Source organism: Delphinapterus leucas, chromosome X (genome assembly GCF_059928025.1).
Source record: "Delphinapterus leucas isolate spDelLeu-1000000601 "Yukka" chromosome X, BTC_Dleu_Yukka2, whole genome shotgun sequence".
Taxonomy (NCBI): domain Eukaryota; kingdom Metazoa; phylum Chordata; class Mammalia; order Artiodactyla; family Monodontidae; genus Delphinapterus; species Delphinapterus leucas.
Window position 1 is genome coordinate 114,502,349 of NC_143150.1, and position 24,741 is coordinate 114,527,089.

Sequence of the window (24,741 nt, forward strand, 5' to 3'; positions counted from 1 at the left end):
TTTATTTATTTATTTATTTTTGGCTGCGTTGGGTCTTCGTTCCTGTGCGTGGGCTTTCCCTAGTTGCGGCGAGTGGGGGCCACTCTTCATCGCGGTGCAGGGGCCTCTCACTGTTGCGGCCTCATCTTGTTGAGGAGCACAGGCTGCAGACACGCAGGCTCAGTAGTTGTGGCTCACGGGCCTAGTTGCTCCGCGGCATGTGGGATCTTCCCAGACCAGGGCTCGTACCCGTGTCCCCTGCATCAGCAGGCAGATTCTCAACCACTGCGCCACCAGGGAAGCCCTCAGGTGTCTCTTTTAACTCCAATCAGACCCAAGATGCTGAGAGGGGCCTAAAGTGCTCAACAAAGATGGCTGTTAGGCTGATGGAGAAGCAGAAGGAGCCTGGCCCGGCTGGGAATCTGGATTACACTAGGCCCCAGGAGGTTCCAAAGGACATAGGTCTGGTTTGAGAAGGAGTGTTACTATGTCCTTCTCAAACCAGACCTAGCCTCCAGATTCTGGTTTCTGTACCACATGCAATATGGTTTGCCCTTCTGACCCTACCCAAGTTTCCCATGGAGTAACTGATACCTGAAGAATCCAAGCCAACCACTGAAATAAAATTTTCTTAGTTTCTCCATCAAGCTAGCAACAAAACATTAAGACAGAGGTCAATCAAGAAAATATGGTACTGGCACAAAAACAGAAATATAGATCAATGGAAGAGGATAGAAAGCCCAGAGATAAACCCACACACCTATGGTCAACTAATCTATGACAAAGGAGGTGAGGACATACAATGGAGAAAAGAGAGTCTCTTCAATAAGTGGTGCTGGGAAAACTGGACAGCTACATGTAAAAGAATGAAATTAGAACACTCCCTAACACCATACACAAAAATAAACTCAAAATGGATTTCAGACCTAAATGTAAGACCGGACACTATAAAACTCTTAGAGGAAAACACAGGAAGAACACTCTTTGACATAAATCACAGCACGATCTTTTTTTTTTTTTTTTTGCGGTACACGGGCCTCTCACTGTTGTGGCCTCTCCCGTAGTGGAGCACAGGCTCCAGATGCGCAGGCCCAGCGGCCATGGCTCACAGGCCTAGCCACTCCACGGCATGTGGGATCCTCCCGGACCGGGGCACAAACCCGTGTCCCTTGCATCGGCAGGTGGACTCTCAACCACTGCGCCACCAGGGAAGCCCCAGCAAGATCTTTTTTGACCCACCTCCTAGAATAATGGAAATAAAACCAAAAATAAACAAATGGGACCTAATGAAACTTAAAAACTTTTGCACAGCAAAAGAAACTATAAACAAGACAAAAAGACAACCCTCAGAATGGGAGAAAATATTTGCAAATGAATCAATGGACAAAGGATTAATCTCCAAAATATATCAACAGCTCATGCAGCTCAATATTAAAAAAACAAACAACACAATCAAAAACTAGGCGGAAGACCTAAATAGACATCTCTCCAAAGAGGACATACAGATGGCCAAGAAGCACATGAAAAGCTGCTCAACATCACTAATTATTAGAGAAATGCAAATCAAAACTACAATGAGGTATGACCTCACACCAGTTAGAATGGGCATCATCAGAAAATCTACAAACAACAAATGCTGGAGAGGGTGTGGAGAAAACAGAACCCTCCTGCACTGTTGGTAGGAATGTAAATTGATACAGCCACTATGGAGAACAGTATGGAGGTTCCTTAAAAAACTAAAAACAGAACTACCATATGACCCAGCAATCCCACTACTGGGCATATACCCAGAGAAAACCATAATTCAACGAACCCCAATGTTCGTTGCAGCACTATTTACAATAGCCAGGTCATGGAAGCAACCTAAATGCCCGTTGACAGACAAATGGATAAAGAAGATGTGGTACACATATACAATGGAACATTACTCAGCCATAAAAAGGAACGAAATTGGGTCATTTGTAGAGACATGGATGGACCTAGAGACTATCATACAGAGTGAAGTAGTTATCTATTTTATACATATATATGTCAATCCCAATCTCCCAATTCATCCCACCATCCCATATTATACTAATATGTATAAAATAGATAACTAATAAGAACCTGCTGTATTAAAAATAAAATAAAATTCCAAAAAAAAAAAAGACAGGAGTAGTCAGGGACTTCTCTGGTGGTGCAGTGGTTAAGAATCTGCCCGCCGGGCTTCCCTGGTGGCGCAGTGGTTGAGAGTCCGCCTGCCGATGCAGGGGACATGGGTTCGTGCCCCAGTCCAGGAAGATCCCACATGCCGCGGAGCGGCTGGGCCCGTGAGCCATGGCCGCTAAGCCTGCGCGTCTGGAGCCTGTGCTCTGCAAAGTGAGAGGCCCGTGTACTGCAAAAAAAAAAAAAAAAAAAAAAAAAAAAGAATCTGCCTGCCAATGCAGGGGACACGGGTTCCAGCCCTGGTCCGGGAAGATCCCACATGCCGGAGAGCAACTAAGTCCATGCGCCACAACTACTGAGCCTGTGCTCTAGAGCCCACGAGCCACAACTGCTGAAGCCTGTGTGCCTAGAGCCCGTGCTCCGCAACAAGCGAAGCCACCGCAATGAGAAGCCCGTGCACCGCAACGAAGAGTAGCCCCCGCTCACCGCAACTAGAGAAAGCCGGCGCAGCCACGAAGACCCAACGCAGCCAAAATTTAATTAATTAATTAAATTTTTTTTTAAAGGCAGGGGTAGTCAAAATCCAGTCTTGGAAAATAGCTCCTTTCTTTAAGCAACACCTTTAAATATTAGTAGAATTCTTAGTAGCTCTCTTTTTCCTTAAACAATATCTTTAAGCATTAATAGAACTCTGAAAAATAAGGGTGGTAAATTATTTTCTTTATTTTCTTTATTACTCACTCTCATTCATGCAAGATGAATAAAGGATTTTGGCTTTCTGTATGGCTTCGGTGTCCCGCCTCCTACTGATTGATTTCTCCAAAAGTGCTAGGAAGGTTAAAAAAGGATTCATTAGTATCCAGCCACAGGTGATGCTGAGTTGGAGGTCATTTGATAATCAGTCCCAGCCTCCAGAAAATTAAATGTAGAGACAGACAACCCTGGAAAAGATATGTCTATAAAAGACAGCAGAACCGATTCCAAGTTGCTTGAGGTTCAAATAACAAATATTTTTAACATCGTCTTCTCCAAGGTTCTCCTAATTCAAAGAAACCAAAAGTTCAATTTCCAACTGAGACTGGACCTTCTGCCAGGGTTAATGTTTTCTGCCACCTACACACAAAAAAACCCAGAATTCATTTTTTCAAGAACCAAAAATAACTGAATTCTATTCCTCGTTTCTGCACTGAGTAATATTCTCAACGGAGGCAATTTCATCAGGGTCGGGTTTCTTAAGACTTCTTCACAGCCCAGCCGCTCAGGGAGGTCGTCTGTAAGAAATTTCCCATTAGGAGTTTTATTCAATGCTGCATAAACATGCCGTGGACACGGAAGACGTTGCTTAGACAGGAAATGGAGAAGCAAGAATGTAAAGCCTACCCAAATGGCCTGAAAAGTTGCCCATTTACACATTCAAAGTCCTGGCCATTTAAAATGAGGCCATGTATATAAAAGGGCTGCCAGCATGGGCACAAGCCCACCTGGAAAATGATTTTCTGTTTATAAAATCACTGATGCTATTGTTTGAAGGTAGAAAATGACAGCTGCCACTATTTCATTAAATAAGGAACTAGGAAAGCCAAGACTCAATAAAAACTACCCTCCCCACAAAATAACACCTTGGATGTACCTGAGAATATCAATTTACCAACGTGAAGCCAAGACAAAGAATTCCCACACAGCACCACGGCACTGCCTGCAACGAGCTGTATCAAACTGCAGTTGTCAAGGAATTTGGTATTTATTTCTGAAACAACCTAGCAGCCTCCAAATGATGGTACAACAGATGCTCCTACAGTACTTTGAATAGCTTCAAGATACAATGTACAGTGCTAATCAAATTAGTAAATAACTACATATTCCCTAAAGCAGTGTCTACTTCTAAACTACAAGTTCTACATTTCAAAAAGAAAGGAACCCAGAGCTTCTGTCCAGTTTTCTATAAGCATCTGTACATCAAACAAGTACATATAACTAAGATAAACTATATAAGTTGAGCTCGATGTGGACATTTTCAATTATTTCAACTTGTTCCTTTCTTGTGTATTACCACAGCAATAAAAGTGGGATAACTAGCCCCAAGGATAAAGGATGATTTCTTTTTTTAATAAACAGAATCTCTAAAATCATACCCACATATATTTCTATTCAAATCAGATAATGTGCCTTTCCACCATATTGCTTCCACAGTCATTGGACTGCTGGGGAGACACATTTGAAAGTAAGTAATCCAAATTTCATTTGGGGATGCACTGTTATTGTGATGCTATAAACACTCCACAGGCTGCAAACATGAACAGCCTGGGGAACAAAAATAAGCCATGGAACAAAAGAACTCAAAATATTAAATATGTACCTGAGTGTGTACCCAAGGCGCTCTATGTATCACGAGAAGGGGAAAAGAGGACATGTATATGCTAAGTAGGGCAATCCCCAAACCCTAACGGTGCACAAACATCAATAATTTTTATGTGTCAAAATTCTGGCTTCTGTACCAGAATTTGACTTTTGAAACAAATTCAGCTAACACAGGTTCCTTATCATACCCTTTCCCTTCTCCTCTCCTTCTCTTCAAACCCAAGCAGGCAGGAGAACGTTGATATGCAGACAATGTTGTGACAATCAGTTGGCTGCATCCATTTTATGTATCTCTGTATTTCAACTAGTGGTAAGAAGTATAAAATCTAACCTGGAGAGTCATTAATGAGCAGAAAACAAAGCCTATCAAAGGCAATTACTCAGGTTATTACACTGTCCCTAAAGCACTGAGAAGGGCTCATGGGTCACCCATATAAGTGTATTCCCATGATAATCTGCATTGTTTCTTGGAAGATTTCTCAGTCTCCTCTCACCCCCATCCAGGTGTTCCTAACCATGTTACAACAGAGAAGGAAAACTCCAGTTCATAACCTATAGTACAACAAACCTCAGACTTTAAAATCAGTTTCAAAGTGCCTATGATCATCAAAATTTGATGTGTGTGTGTGTGTGCATACAGGGTAATTATTTTTTCTTCTCACTATGCTCAGATAAAATTGGTTTTGCCCCCCAAAAAGGCAAAATAATAGACAGAGTCAAGGGGGTGAGCTTTCAATCACAAAGATGTGGGTTCCAGTTGCAGCTTGCTGCTACTTTCTAGCTGGAACTTAAGCAAGTTACTTACTCTCCCTAAGCCCCAGTTTCTTCATTTGTAAATCTGGACAAATAATAGCACCTACCTTCCAGGGTTGCGGTGAGGATCAAATATTCTGATGCACAGAAAGTCCCTATCTCAGTGCCGCAATACGTGGTAAGTGATCAATCAATGGTGGCTTAAACAGGCTTCCAGGCTGAGTTAGCTCTACACGAAATTGTAAAGTAATCAAGCTTGTTTCTAGTGCTTTCTCCATAAATGTTTTTCCTCCTCCTTTCTCAGGATATTGGTAGCCAAAAGGCCTTCTGCTAACCCAAGACATTGGCACTCCTTGTGCAGGACTCTTGCACAAACTGGACCTGCCCTAACAACCAAGCAAAAGCCCATGCTCTCAACATTTCCTCTGCTTCAGTAGAGGCAACGCTCCAACAAGAGATAACGTCTGAAAATACTTTGCCGCATTCCTCATCCTAGACAACAAGGCCTTTTCTTTATGTACACTTTCTCAATGAAATTATAACATACCTACAGAAAAGTGCACCAATCATAACTTGAAGGATTTTCACAGAGTAAACACACCCACATAACCAACATTATGACCAGAACCCCTGGAGCCCCTTGTGCTCCCTTCCAGTCACTATCTCCAATCAAGACAACCAGCATCCTCTTTCGTGAAGTGCTTACTCAACTCTATTTCCCTCATTTCTATTGGTAATCTTTTTTCTTATTAATTTATAGAAGCTCTTTATATATTCTACACACAAACCCTTTGTTGAATATTTGTATTGCAAAGTCTTCTTCCATTCCCCAGACTTCATTTCCTTAATGGTATCATGTAATGAACTGAAATTATTTTAATGTAGTCTAATGTGATCACTTTTTCCATCTTTGGTAAGCATATTTTGTGTGCTATTTAAGAAATCTTTGCCTACCCTGAGGTCACGAAGATAGTGTATAATGTTCTCCTCTAGAATCTTTACTGTTTCACATTTGGATCTACAGTCCACATAGAAATTGGGTTTTGCCCATGTCTTTGTAACACAGGCTTGGTTGGCCTCACAGGGGATGAATCGTGTGAGAATTTTAATAAAGAAGGTATTTTTGGTCATTGGGCCTCAAATATTATCACAAAAAATTACTTTTAGTGCATAAAATAGGCATTAACAATGGCTATTCTCCATTAGATTAAGTGCTCTCTGGGTCAGAGACTGAGTCACATTCACCTTTGACCACCCAGGGCTTAGCGCTTAGCATGGTTGGTATTCAATGTTTGCCGAGTTGAATTTCTGTCAAGGAAAGTCTGAGAGAGTTTTTCGCCCAAATGAAAAGGAAATGTGAGAAACCGGACTTATTTTGTTATTTCTTTTTATAATCAGCAATGTCCTAATTATACTAACATCCATTATCTCCTTTTCTCACATTGCAGTCCACATATCATACAATGAGATCCAAGATTTCATCTGTTTTTGTGAATACCGTTTTTTAAGCTACGTAAGTCTCGTTTCACCAGTGGTCTCAGGTTGACCTTCCACTTCCCTGCTCTTCTATGGCGGGGGTGGGGGGGGTACTTACTGGCATTCAACCTCCTTTAACCGCAGAAGCCAGATAGGACTATCAACTCTACTCCGTCCACATTCTCCTGCTCAGACAGGGCCTTTATTGAGAGCTCTGGAATAAGAAGAGGGAATTCCAAACAAAGAAAAACGATACTCCTAAGGACTTGGCAGTCCCCTGGTAAGTCAAGAGCTCACGACAGTCACATACAGCTCAGGCCAGTCATCTGGAGATTTTGCAATATTTAGGACTTTCCCAACTAATACTGTTTTCAAAACTCCACACGCACAAAGTTTTAGGCCTGTGAGCAAACACCTACCAAGAACCTCGGTGTTAAGGTGACGCCATTTAAACAAGATGGTCCCAGAGCATAAGGATTATTTCAAAACACGCTCCTCTGTGTTCTTTCTCCGGACCCTGTAATCCTTTTATGTGCCTGTTCTAAAGGGGATCCTCTGGCTACTTGCTAAAAGCTCGCTGGAGCTGTGTGCCTGATTTGCTTAATATTTAGAAACAGCAACTGCATTCTAAAGCCTTCAGTCAAAAGTCATCAAGGTGAATTCTCAATTTCATGTAGATTATGCCAGCATTTCCTTTAGAAATCAGTGGGAGTGTCCTCTTAATTCTAGCGAGAGAGAGAGAGAGAACATGAGAAATCAAAGCTTTGGAAAACCAAATCTACATTTTAAGGGAAGGTGTGCCCTTCCACACCTACATAAGAAACAGAATGTTCTCTAGACACATATTTTTTTAAACCTATCATATGATGGCCTGGTTTCTCCTTTGGTGGTACTTAAAAACCACCTTTGGCTGGTCCATGGTTGAATGTCGCCTCTAATCTTACTATTTTTAGTCTCTGTTGATTTTCCAGGCTACAGACTTCAATCTGGTTTCCAGCCTCCTCAGTTTATTTACCGTACTGAAAATTTTCATTTTTCTAACTTACACTTCATGGGTATTAAGTTCTAATGCAGTTAGATGTGGAGACTCTAAATCAGCTTGCAAAGCTCATTGTTATTCTCATTAAAAAATAAAATTCAAGTTAACTAAGTCATGGTCTGTGGATCCCATAACCCTCATGTTTTCACACGAATTGTGTGACACTCGACTTTGCAGTTCCTCAGCCCCATAGCCGGTCAAGCATGGGATTAACTGAGTCTGTCTGACACACTGAAAAGACAATAAGAGCTGATATTTCCCATTCTTCTGGAAAACTCCCACCCAAACATAGGTAGAGAAGCTGTCAGAATGCTTTTCTCTGTTCATTTTTTATGATCATCTCATAAATGATCATTGTTGGTTGGCATTAGCTTAAGAAAAAGGGGCAGAGATTATTTTAGGGGCATGAAAAACCTCGAACTCATCAATCTAAATCATGGGTTACCAAATAACATAAAAATATTCCCCTTTTAACACAAAAGACCTCTTTGTCCATAATGAAATCAATTTTATACAACTGCCAGACACTACAAAAGTCTCACAGAAGCTAACTCTTTTATTATGTGCACTTATAAGTGAATTTTTAAGGATTACACTTACCAGGGTCACACTTCAAAATAATGTAAATTTTAACATCACTCTTTGATAGCATAGCATTACAATGAATCTGCCAATATAATATTTTAACTCATAAAAATAGCTTTCCTATTTAGATAATTTGAATCTTAGCAGATAATTCAATGTAAGGCCTGTGCTGAACTTAGAGTCATTAAAATTCATCTTCAGGTTTTTTTTTCCTATAGTACAAATCTTAATTACATTTTTCCTGCCTATTTCTACCATCTTAACATTACAAGAAAAGGCCATGTATGGTTACATACCCCCCGCAGTGGTCCTTCCTGAGCAGTCCTGAGACATCCAAGGACCCTGGTGACAGCGTTCATTTATTAAGCACCTGTTCTGTGCCAGGTATATTGTACATGACCTCAATTAATCCCCCACCAACCCTAAGCAGGATGTATCATTAACCCTAGTCTACAGGCAAGAACTGTCATAACTTGTCCAAGGAAACTCAGCTAGTAAAAGTTAGAGCTTGGATTTGGACCCAGGTCCCTGACTCCTGCTCATCTGACCGTCAGGTACCCAGTAAAATTCTGCAAGTCACTTTCCTATGTGAGAACAAGGGCCCCAGGTGGCTAAACCAGAGGCAGTCCTCATGGACTTTCTTGACAGAGCTCTCCACCGTAACTGGAAGAAATGCCTTCTCCGGTTATATCAAGACTTGTTTTTGCAGTGGTGGAGTGACCCTGTGCTGAGCCATCTACCCCCTTTGCCCTGTAACCATATTTGTGACCAGTGACACACACTCCTGATGCTCCTAGTCATAGGTAGGAGGCCTGGTGAGGTTAGATCAAAACAAAATTAGCTGGTCCCGAAAGCTTCACTTCACATTATGTCCTAGTCAAACCAGTGGTTTCCAAACTTGAGCATGCATCAGTATCATCAGAGGGGCTTGTTTTCGCTTTTGTTTTAATTGAGGTATAGTTGATTTACAATGTTCTGTTAGTTTCTGGTGTACAGCAAAGTGATTCAGTTATTCACATATATATTCTCTTTCATATTCTTTTCCATTATGGCTTATTACAGGATATTGAATATAGTTCCCTGTGCTATACATTTGGACCTAGTTGTTTATCTATTTTATATATGGTAGTTTGTTTCTGCTAATCCTAAACTAATTTATCCCTGCCCCCCCACCCCTTTCCCCTTTGGTAACCATAAGTTTGTTTTCTAGGTCTGTGAGTCTGTTTCTGTTTCATAAGTAAGTTCATTTGTGTCATATTTTAGATTCCACATATAAGTGAAATTATATGGTATTTCTCTTTATCTTTCTGACTTACTTCACTTGGTATAACCTCTAGGTCCATCCATGTTGCTGCAAATGGCATTATTTCATTCTTTTTTTATGGCTGAGTAGTATTCCATTGTGTATATATACCACATCTTCGTTATTCATTCATCTGTCGATGGACGTTTAAGTTGTTTCCATGTCTTGGCTATTGTAAATAGTGCTAAGAACTTTGGGTGCATGTACCTTTTTCAAATTAGACTTTTTTCCAGATATATGCCCAGGAGTGGGATTGCTGGATCATATGGCAACTCTATTTTAGTTTTTGAAGGAGTCTCCACACTGTTCTCCATAGTGCCTGCACCAATTTACATTCCCATCAACAGTGTAGGAGGGTTCCCTTTCCTCCACAACAACTCCAGCATTTGTTATTTGTAGGCTTTTTGATGATGGCCATTCTGACTGGTGTGAGGTGGTACCTCATTATAGTTTTGACTTGCATTTCTCTAATAATTAGTGATGTTGAGCATCTTTTCATGTGCCTGTTGGCCATGTGTATGTCTTCTTTGGAGAAATGTCTATTTAGGTCTTCTGCCCATTTTTTTGATTGGGGTTCTTTTTGTTATTGAGTTGTACGAGCTGTTTGTATACTTTGGAAATTAAGCCCTTGTCGGTCACATCATTTGCAAATATTTTCTCCCAGTAGGTTGTCTTTTTGTTTTGTTTATGGTTTCCTTTGCTGTGCAAAAGCTTATAAGTTTGATTAGGTCCCATTTGTTTACTTTTGTTTTTACTTCTATTGCCTTGGGAGACTGACCTAAGAAACATTGGTACGTTTATGTCAGAGAATGTTCTGCCTATATTCTCTTCTAGGAGTTCTATGGTGTCATGCCTTATATTTAAGTCTTTAAGCTATTTTGAATTTACTTTTGTGTATGGTGAGAGGGTGTGTTCTAACTTCACCTTTCCAGCTTTCCCAACACCACTTGCTGAAGAGACTGTCTTTTCTCCATTGTATATTCTTGCCTCCTTTGTCGAAGATTGACTGTAGATGTATGGGTTTATTTCTGGGCTCTCTATTCTGTTCCACTGATCCATATGTCTGTTTTTGTGCCAGTACCACGCTGTTTTAATTACTGTAGCTTTGTAGTATTGTTTGAAGTCTGGAAGGGTTATGCCTCTAGCTTTTTTCTTTTTCCTCAGGATTGCTTTGGCAAATCTGGGTCTCTTATGGTTCCATATACATTTTAGGATTAGTTGTTCTAGTTCTGTGGAAAACGTCATGGGTAATTTGATAGGGATCACATTAAATGTGTAGATTGCTTTGAGTAGTGTGGCCATTTTAATAATATTAATTATTCCAACCCAAGAGTATGGGATAGCTTTCCATTTCTTTGAACCATCTTTAATTTCCTTTATCAATGTTTTATAGTCCTCAGCATAAGTATTTCACCTCCTTGATCAGGTTTATTCCTAAGTATTTTTTATGTGATTTTAAAAGGGGTTTTTTTTTTAACTTTCCCTTTCTGATATTTCAATGTCAGTGTAAAGAAATGTAACAGAAATGTAACAAATGTCAATCTCGTATCCTTCTACAAGATTGCTGAATTCATTTTTCAGTTTTGGAATTTTTGTGTGGACTCTTTAGGGTTTTCTATATATAATATCATGTCATCTGCATATGTTGACAATTTTACCTCTTCTCTTACAATGTGGATACCTTTTATTCCTTTTTCTTCTCTGATTGCTGTGGCTAGGACTTCCAATACTATGTTGAATAGAAGTGGTAAGAGTGGGCATTCTTGTCTCGTTCCAGATTTTAGCGAGAAGGCTTTCAGCTTTTCACCATTGAGTATTACGTTGGCTGTGGGTTTGTCAGAGGGGCTTGTTAAAACACAGAGTGTTGGGTCCTTCTGCCAGAGTGTCTGATTCAATAGCTCTGGGGTAGGGGCCAGGAGTTTGCATTTCAAACAAATTCCCAGGTAATGCTGATACTGCAGGTGGAGAAAAGTACTTTGAGAACCACTACTTTCAACCAACAGCACTCACCAGCCCTCCTTCCCCCAAAGCTTTACTAAGGTATAGTTGACAGTTATCAGCAGTCCTTCTTGATGCCTGTGACCCCTGGACATCACCAGCCCAGATTTCCTCCTCTCCCATTCCCCACCTGACCCAATGTCAGATCAGAAGCTTTACCCTTTCTTTGCTGGTTTCCTCACTCTGTAGCTCCATTTTAATTCAACATCAACATTTTTCAAGGAGAACGTTACTTTTTTTTGGTCCTGGAAACACTCTCCTTGCACTGGCCCATTTAGGTCTTAGTCCTCAGTTCTGAAAAACCCGGCTTTGAAAAGTTCCTTTCTTAAAGATGAAATGCAATATGTGTTTGAGGTGAGAGTCAATTCACTGGTTTAAGAAAAAAAAAATAATCAGCACTATGCCAGAAAGACTTCCAAATGAAAAAAAACAACACAGGATAGCTATTTTCAACTCCTGCTTATACCACACCCTACAGAGAGGAAGAGTGGGATAAATATTGCATCCCTGAAATCCTAAAAAATCTGAGCTCCAGACTTCACGATTCCTCTCTCATCTATGACAGCGGCATCAAAACACTGTAAACATAGGTTTAAAAAGCCACTTCCCCAACTAACCCCTGTTTTCACTCCCACCTTCCATGAGGAGGTGAGAGCAGCAGAGGTTCTATTCTTGGCTATTCAAACCACAGTGTGTGGTCAAGGGCAGCTGCCCCTCTAAAACTGGGTTTATGAAAGTGAGGGGTTCAGAGCTGGGCTCTCTTTTCTTTCTCTGTCCAGAATCCTCTCCTGCAAAAAAAAAAAAAAAAAAAAAAAAAGGAAGCAATAGCATCCTTGGCACAAGCAGAGGACCCAAAAGGGCAAGAGGGCTGGTGGGACAGAAGTTAACTTCTGCACCCACTGGCTGTGGCTGAAGCTCCCCTAGCTGATTCTTCCAGGTGTCTGGGAGCGTTTCAAAAAAAAGGGGGGCTACAGAGAAGACACAATGACCCTTCATGCTGAAAGGAGAAGAAAGGAGAGAAAAGGATACCCAATAATGCTTGAGGTTTTCTGTAACAAAGAAGACAAACTCTACCTTCATCTGGATCCCAAGCTAGAAAACAGAACAGCATGCTGGGGCCTTCAGAACTGATCTCCGTACATCAACTTCCTCCTCCGAGCCATGCAGCCAGCACGCTCTGGCAAAATGCATTGCTCATCGGCACCCCCTGACATGACATTTACAAATGGTTTCCCACTGCCCGAGGACAGAAGCTAAAATTTTTAAACAGCCTACAAGGCCTATGTGCTCTGGTCCCTCCTCTCTCTTCAGTTTTGTCTTGTGTCCCCATTCCCTTCCAACTCTGAGCTCCAATCACACTGGGCTTCTTGGGTTTCCTCAAAGGCACCAGCTGGACAGAGCCTCTGCTCATGCAGTTCTTTCCGCCTGGGTTAAATTTGGAGACATTTGAAATGCTAGACCCATAATCTGTGGGGGACAAATTATATGGCTGGATTGGTTTGGGCAACTCACATAATTTTCCTGACCTTCGCTTCCTCAGATGTAGGGCAAAGACAGAAATAAACAATGATGGCAACATCACAGAATTAGAATGAGGAACCATAGAGAAAACAAATGATTTGCTAAAGGAATAAAATTAGTAACAAGAAACGCTTGGGCCTTGGGGAAGTGAATTTATGAATTCAGAATAGACAGCAGGTAGGAGAAGCAGTTCAATTTGGAACTCAATCTAAAAGGTCACTACAGGAAGTCTGGTTAGTGACACAGGCAAACTTGTGAGTGTACTAGCACATATTTGTGAGTGTGTGTTTCTCTCTCATAAATATAAGCTCCCATACCTATCTTAACTGTTGTTGAAAATAAAATTCCCCTCTCATTTTATAAATTAAAAGGTCCATGCATGTTTTACAAAGTATCTCTCACTGTGCAAATATCAACACTGATGAGGCTTTCCAAACAAACATATCTTGTTTGTGACAAGTTATTATCCAACCAGCCTATAATTAATTTTCCCGTTATGGGTAGTGCCTTTTTACATGGAATGTTCTCTTGACACTTTAAAGCAAACAGTCCGTCATTACTAATTCATTAAGTATTCACACAGATGCTATTAATCACAATGAACTAACGTGGCGTTAATGGGTAGGTTATTAATCTGCAATTACATGCAGATTTCCTAATAAATTCAAGTTGCCCAAGTTTTTTGAGGAGAAAGGCAAGGGAAAACCAAATGAACAAATCTTTCAGAGAACAAATTAAGGGGAAGAAATACCTCTCCCTGTACCATAAGAGAGGACATATAAAATTTCTGTTTTCTTTTCATCCTAAGAAATCTTCATTCTTATCCAATACAATGACATTTGCATTATACAGGTTTTCAACAAAATAATAATATAAATGAAGGAAAAACAAACCACCCATGCACCCTGGAGAGGTGCTGAATTTCTTTAATGACATACCATGTTCTTAGATGTAGCAAAGCCTGGCTGCTCAACATGTGGTCCCTGGAACAGCAATGTGGGCATCACCTAAGAACTTGCCAGAAATGCAGACTCTCATGTCCCTTCTCAGACCTACTGAAACAGAATCTGCATTTTAACAAGATTCCCAGGTGATCCATGTACACATTCAAGGTTGAGAAGAAGGGTATCAAAGTACAGTTTTGTACTTTGTACTCCAGCTGCAAAGTAGAGTAGAAGGAAGTGGAAGAGTTTGGCTTACACACCATTGTACATGAAAGCCTAGGTGTGCTGAGGAGGGAACAGCAGGCAAATCTCATTGAAATTGTTCAGAAGTACATAAACAAGGTGGATGTGACAAGCAGCTGGGGAATCTGGATTACTAGGAATACAATTTACATACCATGTTTCATGAAATCTAAGAAGCACGTTTTTTTTTTTTTCATCTTAACATCTCTGAAATTGGAATTCATCTTAAAGCTGTCAGCCAGGTACAGTCACAATGTAGATGCCATCGCCTGCCCATGTGTGACCTTGATCTAGCAGTTCTTACTGTCAGCACTTCAAATGAGCTGGTTGCCGGGCTAGGAAATTATCGCTTAACTCATCTTCAGAAAGATTTCACTACAGTTTGGCTATGAAATGAAAACTTACTGTATATCCAAAAAGGCAGTCTTGGAGGAAAATCCCTGAGATGACTGGGAACACATTTTAAAGAAATGCTGAATCACTGCTGTTATTGATGGAAAGAGGACAGTGTTTTGTGAGAAAACAGAAGTACTGATGGTTTGAAATCAAAAATACTGTGAGGAAGTTTTAGGAATACCTTAACCCATCTCTTCTGCTTGCGTTTTCCTTTTTAATTAATGCAAAAGACTAACGTGATAAAAATTAATGTCTAAGTGTAAAAAACTTTCAATGAACATAAAATAAAAATCCCAAGTGCTAAGAAACCACTGTGTAATAGCTTAGTCTTACTTAGCATACATGAAATAGTGGTGCACCTTGCAGTTGACAGTCTTTTTGATTCATTGAAATATGGTATTAATTTAGTTGAGGCTATGAAAGACAGCAGTGTTTGTGTGTTCTCCTGCTTAATTTTAAGTCAAATAAATATAACCAACAAAACTGCAATAGCATCACCACCACAGAAGACCCAGTATTTTTCCTCCTGGGAAATAATAAATGTGTCCAGAATATTCAAGCTGTGTTTCAATTTAAATAAAAGAAGGCGAGAGAAAAATTATTCCAAATGACTGCAAAAGCATTTTAAGGACAACTGAACCTCCGGTAAGATGAGACATTTTAGTTCCTGAATGCTGAGTCTCACATCCAGGTCTCAGGGGCAAGAATACAAGTCTGGCTGAGCGGGGAGGCAGGCGTGAGACCTCTGGCAAGGGCAGTTTCGTGGGCGTCCTGCCACAGCGTGGGCTATGCAGCCTTCAGACCTCAGCTGGAGCCACAACTGCCTTTCCTCACCCAGCACTTCCCACACGGTCCCCACTAGACACGTTTCATTCTGGCAACGACCTGCAGCTTTCAAACCCCAACTTCCTCTTCTCCACAGCTCAGAGATTCCAGACTGACACGAACACCTTTGACCTCAATTAAAATAACTGAATTTTTATGTCTTAATTTACTCGCACTGGTGTGTATCCAGAGCAGTGTGTAGTCAAGGGGGAAAAAAGAAATCTCTTTCCTTACATTATTCCAGGACTTGGTCAAAATGTTGGGAAATATAAATTGCGAGAAATCAATAAATTAGGGCATTGCCCAACAGTCTTTAATGTGCACTAGCAAAGCATACTGCCAGAGTGGTTACTTCCAATGGCTCTCGTTTCAGGAAACTCACAGAACCTTCTCCAGTAGACAGTGGCTACAGTTCTCTACTTGGTTAGTTAGACTGGACATCACACTTGAGTAGGTTCTCAAACTTGGCCGCAGGTTAGAACCACCTGCAGGGGAAGGGTGGTTAAAAAACCGGAAGCCAGCCTGTACCACCCCAGACCAATTACATCAAAACCTCTGAGGATGGGACCCAGGCATCTGCGTCTTTCAAGCTCCCCTGTGATTTCAGTGTGCGCCTGGGGTTGAGGAGCACTGGTCTAGAACTGCCCTGTCCAATTCAGAAACGGCTAGTCGCAAGGGGCTGTTGAGCACCTGAAATATAACTGGTCCACAAAGGACACATGTTGCAAGTGTAAGATGCGTAGTGGATTTCAAGGACTTAGTAGGCAAGAAAAAAACGTAAAATGTCTCACAAATAAGTTTTTTTATATTGATTCCATGAAATGACAATATTTTGGATATGCTGGGTTAGATAAAATACATAATTTCACCTGTTTCCTTTTTACTTTAACGTAGCTATTAGAAAATGTAAAATTACATGTGAGTTGCATCTGTGACTCATTACATTTCTTTTGGACACCACTGCTCTGGAAGATGCCTTTATAGGTCACTAGCTGTGTGAATATGAATGAATTACTTAACCTCTCCAAGCCGCAATTTTCACAACTGAAAAATGGGATAATACCACCTTCCTGGTTTTCAGGGGTTTTACTAGGCCAAAATAATCTGAATTCTAATCCTAGCTCTATCGCCTATTAGCTGTGTGATATTGGGCTGGTTATTGATTGTACCGCTCGGCTACTTCTATTTCCTCATTCCCAAAATGTAGATAAACCTTCCATCTTACAGGCTTGTTGGGAGTTCAGTTTAGAGAGTTCAACAAATGGTAACAAGGGTATTATTAAATAAGGTCACCTCTATTAAGTGCCTAGAATGTTAGGGCCTGCTCTGTGTGATGTACTCTTACAAATTTGGGGGGGGGGCGATCTGTTAAAGGCTCACTTCACAGTAATGAGAAGAAATACCCCCATTATTAGTAAATCAGGGGAGAAATGGGGATTTTTCCACATTGTAAAGATGTTCAACCCATCCACACCTTCAAGTTGCAGTTGAAAAGTTCTCAGAATTGAGGATGAGAGCACAGCTGAAATCATCTCATCAGGCAGTTTGGAAATGCGAGAATGAAATTTTCAACTCCGTTTGGCCATGCATTTGTGTGCAACCAACTTTTAAATTTTTCTGGTGCCTGAGTTTTGCCACTGACCAATTAGGAGTATAGTAAAGGTAAGTGATTGTCCCATTTCTCTAAGACACAGGTTTCAAGGCCCAGGAAATCTGAATCATCTCCTTCTGCTGTGAAATCTGGATGACCCTTGGAAGTTCCTGCAAAAATCCCATATTCTCAGCTCCGTTATTATCCCGGCTTCTAGCAACCAAAAGCAGGAACACGTGCGAACTTGTAGGAGCTTCAGGAATCGTTACCACCAAAGCTCACGTGGGTACGCCTCCGAATTGTTACCACCAAAGCCAGCTAGGATTTTTCTTCCCTTCCCAGTCATCCTCTTTCAGGAAGTGGCTTTTCAAAAATATGCAACTCTTTTGAACAACTACAAAGTAAAATACATTACACACACCAACCATGCAAAATAGGGCCTGGGTGTGGGCAGGTTGAGAAGTGTCACTGTAGGTATATATATGTCTTTCTCAGGATGCAAATATCCTGTGTCATTAGTCATGCCAAAAACCTTATATTTAGTCAAAAGATCCCAAATTTAGTTGACAATCTTCTAAAGTAAAATGCTTCTATCTTCCTACAACATTCAAGCTAACTAGCAGGAAACTTTTCATAATGTATTGCAATATTTATACCACAAACAAGCCCCCTCATCTGTTTTTCCACTCCTTTTCTTCAGTCTAGAGTCCCATGCATAGCATTTCCAGGCTGTCACTCCACCTTTCAGAAACCTCAGCTTCCTTGCCCCAAGTCAAAAATCTCACAAATGGATTCTGACATCCTTCATCCGCCATCTCACTCCTGTCATCTCTCACCAACAGCGCTGCTCATTCCTTCCTTCCAACAGACCCAAGTTATACTGATTCGGTCTTCTCCTTGGAACCTCACTCCAGCACCTCCAGATTTACAGCCCCCCTCCACCCGCTGCCATTCCAAGTTCAAACAAGAGTCCCTGTCTTCAAGATCAGACAACGAGCGAGCTCTTTCATACACCACGTAATATGTACTTATGAATGAAGACACTACTTTGTATATTACTACTTTCAATCATTTGCACTGTTTATAAATATTTTTAACTACACTATGACAAAGGCTGTATCATCTCTAGTTGGGCACTGACCTTTAACTCTCTGCTTTCATAAGAGGTATGTGGTAATAGACAATAATTTCGTCGATAACTGTATTTGTTCTGTGGCGTAGGTAATCCCATAAAGCTTGCACTTAACCAGTTCAAAGCTTGGCACTGGCACAAATCTCCAAACACCTATCTCCAGTTTCATCTAATATCATTATAAACACCTATTAACTGTTGGTAATGTGCTCATTACCCAGGGATTCTAGACAGTGGACTGCTCAAATATTTGGGTATGAGTGGACCAGTGGGTCCATGTAATAGCTGTCTCCACTCAAAACACCTGAATTAGGATGCATTGAAAGGTTGAAGTGAAATAAAACTATACCTCTTGAGGCGTGCCCCAGCAATCTTTACATAGGCAGGGGTTCTTAATCTTTTTTGTGCCATACATCCCCTGGGCAGGCTCTTAAAACCTATGGGCTATTCTCAGAATATTATCTATAAGAACATAAGATAAGAAACATAGGTTTACAATGGAAACCCGTTATTTCAAAGCACAGTTAACAAAACAGTTGTTTTACTGTTTGACATCATGATATATGCACTACTTCGTTAACTCATTAAATAAGATCTAGCATCAAGTCTAGCCACTACTATGATTTTGAAGTGGTGATGTATGTACATAATATTTCAAGATACCTGCAACATCTGTATTAAGATTTTTAAAAATGATGATTCCCATTGGTAACAAAGTCACAGCTAATAATACCAGAGTTTGTAGCCTACAGTCATAATTAAAGAAAATGCTAAAGTTCCATCAAAGGTTAGTGAAAATAAAGATGCATTTTTTTTTCCTATTCAAGTCCCTGAATTCTATCTACAGCTCTCTTGAGGGGACATGGGTCTAAGTTAAAGATCCCCTAGGGATGAGGAAAAGAAAAGAGAGAAGGAAAATTGGTATAAACAACAAGAACAACAACAACAAAAAATAGTGGTATCTAAAGAAGATCTAGAGCAGCCTAAGATGACACTTCTTATTTTCACCAATTCCCCTTTCCTCTTCTCTCTTTCCCTACGGGAGAGATTTAAAACTCACATACACCAATGAGTATTTTATCTGACAAGTTAGATTAGCAAGACCTTCCAGGGTTTCAGGTCATGACCAAGATCCGGCAATAAAAGTTTGGAATACACAAATATCCTAACCTATTGTTTTCACCCCTAGGTTTGCTTCTTTCAGGACCAGCTGCCTCGTTTACAGGAATGATGAGACTTTTGGGAAAAACTAGATCACAATATTTTACTTTAATAATACTGTTCAATTTTCTTATCTATTAAAGTTCTACTTTTTATTTGATTAGGAAACTAGCATTTCTTAAGCATCTACTATGGGCCAAGTGCTTTTAAAATGTTCATTTAATCCTCATGAAATTAGCAGTAATAACAGATGCCACTTATCAAACCCTGTTAGAAGACTTTCGCTGCATCTCACTGAATTAATCCAACAGTATTGCCAGATAAGAAACTGAGACTCAGAAGGAAGTGGTTTGCCTATGGTCATATAGCCAATAAGTGGCAGAGCCCTAGTTTCTTTTCAGAGCCCAAACTTGGCCGCCATCCTGTGAGTTCTTATTTTCCTTGTTGTAACTTACATAAGATCACACCGCCAGGGAGTCTTGGAGACCCAAGAAGGGCTCTAGCCTGCTGCACTGTCCACTCCCCTGTCCTGCCTTCCTGAAACCTAGAACACAAATGAAGAACTGACGATACCCTTCCTCTCCCATCAGGGGCAAGCTCTGGTTGCAACTCACGGCTCTTCTGGGACAGCATGCAGGGCCCCAGGCTCAGAAAGGGGGAGAAAGAGGAGAAGACAAAGCTACCCCACCCCAGCCAGCCACATACAGAGGGCACGATCTTTTTCTTCAAAAAGTATTTTCTGAGCAATAACTATATGCCAGGCACTATGCTGGGTGCTGGGTTACAGTGAAGCCCAAAATGGACAAGACTGTGGCTCTCAGAAAATGTACCACGGGGGGAAGGCGGAAGGGAGGGGAGCAAGCATAATGAGAAAAACAAGTAAGCAAGTATACAAATGAGATAATTTCAGATGGTTATAAGTACCACAGAGGACACTAATAGGGTAACAGGATAGAGGGGGACTGGAGATGGGAGTAGAGAACTATTTTTAATAAAGGTGTTCTCAGGCTTCCCTGGTAGCGCAGCAGTTAATAATCCGCCTCCCAATGCAGGGGACACGGGTTCGAGCCCTGGTCCAGGAAGATCCCACATGCTGCAGAGCAACTGAGCCCGTGTGCCACAACTACTGAGCCTGCGCTCTAGAGCCCGCGAGCCACAACTACTGAGCCCGTGTGCCACAACTACTGAGCCTGCGCTCTAGAGCCCGCGCACCACAACTACTGAAGCCACCCCAACGAGAAGCCTGCGCGCCGCAATGAAGAGTAGCCCCCCGCTCACCGCAACTAGAGAAAGCCCGCGCACAGCAACGAAGACCCAACACAGCCAAAAATAAATAAATTTCTTAAAAAATTATTAAATAGGGCTTCCCTGGTGGTGCAGTGGTTGAGAGTCCGCCTGCCGGTGCAGGGGACACGGGTTCATGCCCCGGTCCAGGAAGATTCCACATGCCGCGGAGCGGCTGGGCCCGTGAGCCATGGCTGCTGGGCCTGCGCGTCCAGAGCCTGTGCTCCGCAACAGGAGAGGCCACAACAGTGAGAGGCCCGCGTACCGCAAAAAAAAAAAAAAAATTATTAAATAAAGGTGTTCTCTGATCCTTCTCTATCAGTGAAATAAATTTGAATTTATTCACAGATAGCTCACCTTTCTAATGGCCTATTCAGGCCTCTAGAGCAGCATTGTCTGACAGAAATATTATCTGAGCCAAATACATAATTGTTAATTTCCTTGTAGCTATATTTGAGTAACTAAAATAAAACAGGTGAGATTATGTTTAATAATATATTTTATTTAACCCAATGTACCTTAAAAATATCATCATTTCCATAGGTAATTAATGAAATAAATCATCAATTTGCTAGTGAGATATTTTACATGTTTTCTAAATGAAGTCTCTGAAATTTGGTGTGTATTTTACACTTACAGCACATCTCAATTCCAGCTAGCCATATTTCAAGTGCTCGAAAGCCACATGTGGCTAGTGGCTATGGTATTGAACAGTGTAGCTCTAGAGTCTTTTATTTATTTATTTATTTTGGCTGCACCTCGTGGCTTGTGGGATCTTAGTTCCCAGACCAGGGATCGAACCCAGTGCCAAGTCCTAACCACTGGACTGCCAGGGAATTCCCTCTAGAGTCTTGATTACAGTACCTATTGAAATATTTTGTGATGTGCTGATTTTTAATTTCCACATGGTAGTCTTGGGAGCCTCATTAACTTCTGCATCCTCCTATGCTTAACCCAATACCTCTTGCTGGATGTGAACGAGGAAGTCTAAATTCTGATTGCTCTTGGCAACGATCTTATGACCAAGCAGACTTAGAAAGCATGAGACAGTGGAGGTCAGAGTAGAGACAAAGAAAGAAATGTGATCCTTAATGGGATGGTTCAGCTGCTAGATCAACCCTTACCTGAAGTCCACATGATTACTAGATATTTTGGTTACACGAGCCAACAAATCTTCTTTATTGTTTAGGCCAGTCTGAGTTGATGTTTCTGTTACTTGTGACTAAAAGCAATTGGTGCCAGGAAAAAAGTAAAAGCTCAGAAAATAGTCCTGTGTTCACAGACTAATACAATCAAAATGCTGTGTATTTCAATCTATTTGAAGCGAGCACATTTCCCCCAAATTAAAGAGCATACAACTCAGAATGAATGTAATGAAAAGATCTGGTTCTTATCAAGTGTACCCAACTTATGTCTAGTATTAACCACTACAGAAGTTTTAAAAGCTACATTAAAGACACAGGGGAAAGGATCGGATCATAAAATAAAAAGATTGGAACAGGTAGGAGTCAAAAGGTAAGACAAGGACATGCACTGGGGGTAGAAATGGATACACAAGAAGAAAACCTAAAACGTTGCGCGTCGGAACTACCAGAACACAAGCTTTTACACATGGTGGCCGTTCTCATGGCCTCTTTGCTTCCTTAAGCTATTTAGAAAGAGGTCTTGTCCTAAAGCTAAATGCACATTTTTCACAGAGACTTCAGGAAGAAATTCCCTTCTGTATTTGAAGTGAGTGTCTCCTAACAGGAAATGACTAAACTTTTTAAAATTGGACTTCTTTCCCCTTCCTCACATTTCACGCACCCACACTCCCACCCTACCCATGCTCAAATGGGGTACTGCAATTAGGAAAAATGGGACCAACAACAACAAAACTCTTCACGTAAGATCATTTCGTTTCACATTCTAGAAGCCTGCGATACAGGCCCAAATCTTTACCCAGCACCCCTCTGTGCACACGGGACCGATAACGGCGCATGTACAAACTGGCAATTTGCTGCTTCCTGTACGGCCACGTGGTCAGAAAAACAGGAGTCTGCTCTGAGTGGGCGCACTCAGTCCATATAGCAGATTCAGTGAGACTTACAGGGGCTGAGTTTTCACCAGGAATAAAAAGCACACCACGGTGGCTGGCTGCTCCTTAGCACTTCCTCACCACATCCCTGTTTTGTTTTTTCTAGTCTGACGTCATTTGTTTCAAAGAGCCTAATGATGTCAAGGCTCAATCTGGTACATCATTATACCATGTTCACTGTATGAGGAAAATGACACAATTCACTATGTCTTCAACGATCTGAACTTTCTAATTATCTATCTATCTAATTATCTATCTTATCTAATTATCAGGAGCCGAACTGCAGTTTTCAGCTTTTTAATATCTGTAAAAGACAATTTGGCTAAGGATCACTAATAGGGAAAACAAGATTACAGGGGGGTTATTTAATTATGAGAATCATTTAAATCTCAGCCAGCAGGTATTTACAAATAAATAACCAATCTATGAATCACGATCATCTTTCTCTGCCCATTAATGCATAGACCCTACTTCATCTTATTGTTCTGCTGGTGCTGTCTGTGCTTAAACATAATAATATACTGCATTTCTTTATAAACTATTGGCAAAGATCACTATTCCATAATAGAGATGAGCTGGCCCTACCCTGAGTCATCTGTCTTCTGTTTGACACAAGTGTTCTATCTCACTCATTGCCTCATGTTTCGTAAATGCTCATTTGCAAAATTTTCATCTGTTCATTCATAAGCAGTGCATGCTGTGTCATCCTCATGGCCACATGAAAACAAATTTGGGAGGTTTTGTAGGAGGGAAATTTTAAGACATTCAAACACATGACTACATTCAGACTTTTTTTAAAAAAAAACAGATTCTAATTCTTGGAGAGAACAAGAAATAATTTTATTTGCCAAGTAGAAATCTGAGCCTTATATGCCATTTAAAGAAAACATTCATGAGGCCAGGTTGCTGACTTCAATAGAGGGCAATTTTTCATCAGCCAGGTCTGTCAAATCCATTTTATTTCACAAATTGGACAGCCATTTCTGTGTGTTCCCTATCAGCCATAAGAAAATGGTATTCTTTTGATTGCTCGTATTGCGTTTTATTTTTGGATGTTCTCTCTTTTTTATCAAGGGTGAGGAGAAATATCTAGACTGCATTCAATATTTTTGAAAGCACATGATATTTACAGAGGATAAGACCAGAATAAAATGTAAAGCATTTGACAGACACTACTTCATGAGCCTTAGAACTATCTTTGAGACAAAATGTAGGAGCAAAGGACAAATATTAATTGAGGGCCTGCTACATGCCAGGAACTAGACTGGGTAATTTATATAGGTCATGCCCTTTAGTCCTCACAAATCCTATGAAATGGGTATTCTCATCTCCATTTGAAAGGTAAAAAAGCTGAGCTAGGTAAGCTAAGTAATTGACCAAAAGTGACACAGAGGAGAAATGAAAGGGAACCAGGATTCAAATCCAACCCTATGGCATCAAAACTCAGGCTCTGAGTGGCTTACAATGAGGAAAAAGTTTGGAAACCACCTAAATGGCAACACATGAATTGATGAAACAAACTGTACTATATCCACACAAAGTAGTCATGGCAAATGATGGTACAGATCTATTTTTATTGACCTGAAAACATGTTAACGTGTCAAGTAAAAATGACAGATTATAAAAATAGAATACATGATCCCTTTTGAGATATATATATAATTGTATATGTATATTTGCATTTAAAAAGTTATCACCAGGTATTGGGATCTGAAGTATGTTTCTCCTCGTTAGTCATTTATAGCTGATCTACAATGAGCTTGCATCACCTGGATGGTTAGACAGATAAGTAGACAGACTGAGAGAAACACAGATACATAGATAGATATAGAATAAAGACATACAGATAGAATTTAAGGACTAGTGTTTAATTCTTGGACTCACTTTTCCTCCCTTCCATCTTTCACTCTTCCCAGTCCCCCACCTCTATT

General features: G+C 40.6%; 1 protein-coding gene across 1 annotated transcript in view; it reads right to left on the bottom strand.

The window, feature by feature from the left end:
- PHEX (phosphate regulating endopeptidase X-linked) overlaps window positions 1-24,741 on the bottom strand; it is a 234,136-nt gene that overhangs the window by 170,097 nt on the left and 39,298 nt on the right. Inside the window, exon 5 of the mRNA XM_089904684.1 lies at window positions 2,866-2,952. Within this exon, the coding sequence (XP_089760810.1) occupies window positions 2,866-2,952 (87 nt within the window). The remainder of the gene's footprint in view (window positions 1-2,865; window positions 2,953-24,741) is intronic.